The sequence below is a fragment of the Pteropus vampyrus genome, unplaced genomic scaffold, assembly GCF_000151845.1.
Source record: "Pteropus vampyrus isolate Shadow unplaced genomic scaffold, Pvam_2.0 Scaffold4, whole genome shotgun sequence".
Classification (NCBI taxonomy): domain Eukaryota; kingdom Metazoa; phylum Chordata; class Mammalia; order Chiroptera; family Pteropodidae; genus Pteropus; species Pteropus vampyrus.
In genome coordinates this window covers 11,925,550-11,931,883 of record NW_011888785.1, presented here as the reverse complement: position 1 = coordinate 11,931,883, position 6,334 = coordinate 11,925,550, and the positions used below count along the sequence as shown (strand labels likewise).

Sequence of the window (6,334 nt, the reverse complement as noted above, 5' to 3'; positions counted from 1 at the left end):
TAATGAAAAATGGTTTTCATTTCTTTTTCTGTTGTAACAGGAGAACCGTCTAAGAGCTCACATGATAGCGAGAAGATGTTCTCCATCCTAGGTTTTCCTCAAGAGCTATCCCAAGCCTGGCCCTCTTCCTAATGTTAAGGCATTTGCTGTGACTTTGTTATTGTTACGGCTGATGAAGGGATGACAGAATTAAAACAGAGGATGCTTTGAGGCATTTAGGAAGGTGCTTTGCTAGCTATATTAACTCCTTATTATGCCTAAAAATAGTCTGCTGCTTCCTGTTGATGCTTGTTCTCTTCCACTCTGGGGCTGCATTTATCCTGCAATGGTCAGGGGTTCCTGGTTTCAAAGACCGGCTTGATTAAAGTTGACTTCTAACACCCCTTCCCTTCCTCCTTTGTCCTACTACATTTCCCAGCAGGACAAATATGAAGTGGCTCAGCCTTGGTTTATCTAACAGATTAAAAAGACAAACCACCATTTATCTTGTTTTAATCTAAGTGTATAAACATTGTTAAATTCTTTTTCTTGGACTGAGAGAAAGAACAGTATTTGTGTATTGGGGAGTGGGGGTCCTATGCTTGATAAAAGAAAAAAAAAGGGAGAGAGAGAGAGAGAGAGAGAGAGAGAGAGAGAGAGAGAGAGAGAGAGAAGGACTCTTGTATATAATCACCAAACTGGGGAAAGCAGAAACGTGCTCTTTTCCCTGCTGATTCCATTCTAGGCCCAGCATATTGGCTCCCTGTTAAGAAAGGTTTGGATGTTCGTCCTGCCATGAGAATAAGTCAGGGAGAAGCAAAAGTTGTTGAATTTGAGGACCTAGTTGATTTCTTTTTCATAGCTCCATTGGACTCCAGATTTGAAAAGACCTGAAGCAGGAGCCTCTAGGTTGGGTATGCTTAGCTAATATTCTCCAAATTGGACAGCTTAGAAAAAGTCTGTGAAGCCCCCAATTGGTATCACTGGTCCTAGTGGACCAGGCCACCCATATTGGGGTTTGCTGATCTTGAGACCCAGGACTGGAGAGGTAAGGGAGATGCTGTTCCCAGATTTCAGTGAGTCTCTGTCTGGATTTGAAGTAAACAGGACCCACTTTTTAGCTGGATTTTGGGGAGCCTGGGAGAGGAGTGTGTTAATATGGGCATTATAGTTTTATCATAGGAAATGTGATAATCTCAGTGCTTTCTTGCATAGTCTGATACTTTTGGCTACTCCTGAAGATACCATCACTGGCCTGGGCTAAGAGGGGGGAAGAGGCAGCTCTCCTGTTTGCCTCTTCCTTCCCAGCTTTCCCAGGTGCCGTGTGCTGAGGGGGGTGGGGGGCTGGGTTTCCAGTACATCAAGCACCCTTTTCTACAGACGCACATAAATAGAATTTTACACTGAATGGAGAAAAGACTAGTAGGATTTTTTTCTACCAACGTCTCCGATTGAGAAGGGGGTTCTTAGCATGGCTATGTAAATCAATACCGAGTTATTTCTTTGAATTCAAAAGCTATTTATCCAGGTCTAATTTCTTTAGAATTAACGTGATAACTGAGCCCAACTTAGCAACCAAAATCAGCCAGGTCCTGCCTGGCTTGAATGTACTTCTACCGGTGGAGGAAGCTGCAAACCCTCGACTGGGCACCCAACACATTCCACAGCCTACGGGTGCGCGCAAACAGCTAGCATAGCAGGAGATATTCCCATCCAAAGATGCCATTTCTCCCACGGTGGCCTTGGGCGCACGGACCGACGCAATCTTATGTTGGCGATCCGTGAGTATTTCTCTCTAAATAACACTGGCAGACGGAATATAAGCGCCCCAACATCTCAACACCTTAAAAAGCAAAAAACGTTAAAAAAACAGTTTAGGCGTCAATTTCTGCCTCTTAAACTTCTTCCTAAATAGGATCCTCACGTGCTACAGGCCCTAAAAGAGTCTTAGGCCTCTGACTCCTCCAGATTGCCTGCTTTACTTCTCTTTTAAATGATAAAGACTTAGAGGCCTCACCTGCCCTCCTCTTCACACCCACCCCCCACCCGCCCCAGGGTTGGCCCTAATTCCCCGGAGGGCAAGACAAAGAGGTAGGAGCCAGGCCCCGGGTGGCGGCAAGCCGGGCGCAGGGGCCTGGAGACCCGCGGAGCGCGCCTTCGCTGAGAGGCCCTGAAGAATCCGAGAGTTTTTGCCTCTTGCAGAAGAGCTGGAGATGCGAGTTGGAATAGAACGAACCAGCGGTGATTCCAACCGCCTTGCCTTGGCTCATTACCGCCGCCAATGACACTGGACGAAGGACTCCGAAGCTGAGAGATGCCGGGATCAATGGGAGAGAAATAACCGCGGGGAGCGGTCCCTACCCCAGACAGCTACTGTGCGCCGATCTCCTCGCGCCCAGACCATTGACAGAGGCCACATTGGCAGCCACTCGCTGAGCACCTTGGCACCCTCTGTAAAGCCAGATTAGCTCTCCGGCTGCCTATTCCCAGGACTTGCGGAAAAGCCGGACGCTCAAGCCCTGCAGTTTGGATTCTATTCTGCAAGCACTCACAGAGACCTCTGCCAAGCCCGGAGGGACCCCCTGGCTCGCTCCACTCCCAGCACTTGACTGAGCCCAAACTGGATCTCTCAGCAGGTCTCAGCAGGACCTTTACCATACGCTGCATACAACTACTACCTCGGTGCAGCTGCTCGATTGCTCCTCTGGAACACACTGCTGGGATTTTATCCGCTATCTAAAGGGGGGGAAATGAGAGCCCTGCATCCACAGCGCGGGCAATTCCAGCCCTCGGGGCTTCCTCGGGCATTTAGCAAACAACAAGGAAAAAAATAACCCCTTTGCAAATAAAGGCTGCTGTCTTGGATCTGGTGTTCCGTGTGGGAACCTTTCCGGGCCCCCCGCCACTTCGGGCCCGGCTCGGGGTGCGGCCAGCGAGCAAAGCAGTGCACCTGCGAGCATAAAGACAGAAACATAGACATGCACAGGGGGTGGGTTGGGGGGGGGGGAGACCGCCTTTACCGTGTTAACAGCGAGCTGCAGGGTATAAAGCAATAAAACTGCCACGTCTACCTGCTGGCTTTAGGGACATTACAAACAAGCTCGGCACGCAGCCCGGGTGCACCGAGAGCGCGCCGAAGGAGAGGGGACCGTCTCTTTCTCTGACCTCCCGTTCGGTCCCCCCAACACATATACACACACTGCACACATTTCCCCCTTACCCAGCCCCTCTTTTCCTTTTCCTTGAAGCTTTTTTGTTGTCGTTTTAATTCACTGCTGATTTGTAAACGCGTGGATCGGGTTACTGATTCGCGTGTTAAAGTGTACCTCTTGTAAAAGGGAGGGGAACAAGGCACGCCACTTAAAAATGAATTCAGAGTTACTGAACCGGCTCCCGAGGCTCAAGAAGTTAAGCGCTGCGGGCTGGGAAAAGGGAGGGGGAGAGGAGCGTAACGGCTGCTGCCCTGGGAACCCTGGAGAAAACCCACCGACAGCGAGCTTCAGGTCATCTGATAAAATGGAGGAAGGAAGCAAAGAAAGAAAGGAAAAGGCAAACTAGCCTGGCGATGCCGGTAGACCCCGGGCCGCGAGCTGGGTGAATCAATTAGCATAAGCTGCTGCTGGCGAAGTGACACGCAATATGTAAATAGAGTCCGAGCAGCTACGTCTGCAGCCACTTTTTCTGGAGTTACGGGGGCACCACTGAATTGTCCATTTCTCGTGTTCCTTGGGTGGCATAACTTATTGAGTCCAAGCAAACAGGGTGCAAAGAAGCCCGCAGTAGCTTTCCCAAAGAAAGACCCAGATTCGTACCCGCAACCTGTAGACACGTTGACGAGGAGTTGTTAGATCCTACATTTCTGCGTGTGGCCAGAGGCTCGTAGCGTGGGGTCTACTCGCAGACCGAAATCTGGCGCCGAGCCCGTGGGGGTCCGCATGTCTTGCCCACCCGGTCCTGATCCTCTGGCCGTGCGGACTCCCGGCGCTTCTCCGCAGTTCCGAGACCCGGCCGCAGGCGCGGCCCGGCCTGCCCTTGGCAAGCCTGGTTCCTGGTCCGGCTGTCCTACCTGGTGGCCGAGCCTGAGCTGCGCGCCAGGGCTCCGCTGTCTCTGTTCCGCTGCCTGGACCTGAGCAGGTCTGGAAACTAGAGAGAGAAAGCCTAGATCCGCAGCACTAGGCTGCTCCGAACTTAATGTCTTTCCCCAGTCCATCTTTGAAAGAGAAGTGGTTCTACCACCTGGATGTGCGGATATAAATCCCCTTGCAAATAATAAATGGATTAATAATAACAAGGTATGAAGTTCTTTTTATAGAAAAAAAGGAGAGAATTGAAACTAAATGCGGCAGTTAGACAACCATTTTGATAAGAGGATAATTGAGGCGACACTGGTGTATAATTAGAGGATAATTTATGCTATATCCACTTTTATTCCACCTCCCAAAATAAACCCAGTCCATAATCATTACAGGCAAATTGTTCTGAATTTTATAGCAGCAATTTGAACAAAGTACTGCAGTTAATCATGGGAGATTTTTGTGTATTCCTGATTAGAACTCTAATTGCCTCCTTCCAGAAAGTAAAAATAACTGTAAAACGACTCTATTTTTATCATTAACAATGTTGACAATAAAATAAAATCAATTGGAATTGTAATCGAGAGACAAATTTAGGACGAAGGCACTTTTACTTGGGTAGTTTATATTGTAATCAAGATTTGCCAAACCACTAACCGCATGTATCATTTGCATATATTTGAAAGCATTACAGTAGCTTCTGTTTTCAGTAGGAAAAAATGCATTACTGTCAGTCCTCCAACGATTCACTTTCAGAACAGGCTGCTGCGTTCTGTGTGGGGGTTTTATTTCTCCCTCTTTTTGTTCAATATATAGAAAATACGGCCTGAAAAGGCAGGAACCTCGCCAGAACAGGGTTTGATTTTTATTTCTTTACAACACTCCCCCCCCTCACACTGGGTGGGGCCCAGGTATGGGGGTTCTTCTTCCCTCTGTGGTTTCAATAAAGTACGCCTAGAAAAATCCATGGTGACAGGGCACTCCCGTGGGACTGTAGTGGGGCTGGGCGGGTGGGGGGAGGAGGTCAAGGAGGGGGGGGCTCACTTTAAATGCAGAGGGCACTGCTTCTGAGCACAGGCAGCCTACTAGGGTGCTAGGGAACCGAGAGAGCAGCCCCCGGCCAGGCTGTTCCAGGGCTGCGGTATTGGGAACTGAGACTCCGGGTTTGGGGGCGCGAGCTGCGGCGGGAGGCCTCGGCGGCCTGCCGGGCGGAGGCACCTCCCTCCCCCGAGGCCCTGTGCGCCGAGACTAGCAGCCCCCGGCTGCAGCTCAGAGCTGGGATTGGAGTTGCTGGAGGTAGGCGAAGAACTCTGCGAGCGCCGCACACACCAGTAGAAGCCGTGCGCCTGTGACGTCAGGGGGCGACTGACCAATGGAGAGGCGCTGCCCTTTGGAGACAAACCATTCGACTCGTGGCGTCTGCATCAAGTCTGAAAGCAGACGCGCAACTTTCGCAGAATCCACCTTAAAATCTCTGCCTTAAACTGCACCAGCCCCCAAAAAATCCAAGGGGGGAAGCGAAGGGGGGGAGAGCAGATTCCCCCTCCCCCCTCCTCTCCCATCCCTCCCCCTTCCTCCTCCCTTTGAGTTAACAAGGCCCCGCTCACTGTATCTCTTTATATTAAAAATATATATATTAGAGAAGAGCGAGGGAGAGGGAGAACCACCTCCGCCCCCTCTTATTTTTAAATTTTTTATTTTTTATTTTTGCAAGGATCCCAAGAGCTAAGGTGGCTGCAGAGGGGAGAGCGGCGCGAGCCAAGTGGGGGGAGGGTGGAGGAAACCCAGGAGAAGGCTTTCTCCAGCCCCCAAAGTTTTGATGATGACCATGACTACGATGGCTGACGGCTTGGAAGGCCAGGACTCGTCCAAATCCGCCTTCATGGAGTTCGGGCAACAACAGCAGCAGCAACAGCAGCAGCAGCAGCAGCAGCAGCAGCAGCAGCAACAGCAGCAGCGCTCCCCGGCCATGGCAGGCGCGCACTACCCTCTGCACTGCCTGCACTCGGCGGCGGCGGCGGCGGCGGCAGCCGGCTCGCACCACCACCACCACCAGCACCACCACCACGGCTCGCCCTACGCGTCGGGCGGCGGCAACTCCTACAACCACCGCTCGCTCGCCGCCTACCCCTACATGAGCCACTCGCAGCACAGCCCTTACCTCCAGTCCTACCACAACAGCAGCGCGGCCGCCCAGACGCGAGGAGACGACACAGGTGAGAGGCCGCCGGGGCAGCTCGCTTCTCCCTCCTCCCGCCTCCCGGCCGCCCCCCACCCCGCCC

General features: G+C 51.7%; 1 protein-coding gene across 1 annotated transcript in view; it reads left to right on the top strand.

The window, feature by feature from the left end:
* Positions 1-5,503: 5,503 nt before the first annotated feature.
* The window catches only part of DLX6 (distal-less homeobox 6), a 5,431-nt gene continuing 4,600 nt past the window's right edge, over positions 5,504-6,334 (top strand). Inside the window, exon 1 of the mRNA XM_011363292.2 lies at positions 5,504-6,268. Coding sequence (XP_011361594.1) covers positions 5,872-6,268 — 397 coding nt within the window. The 5' untranslated portion in view covers positions 5,504-5,871. The remainder of the gene's footprint in view (positions 6,269-6,334) is intronic.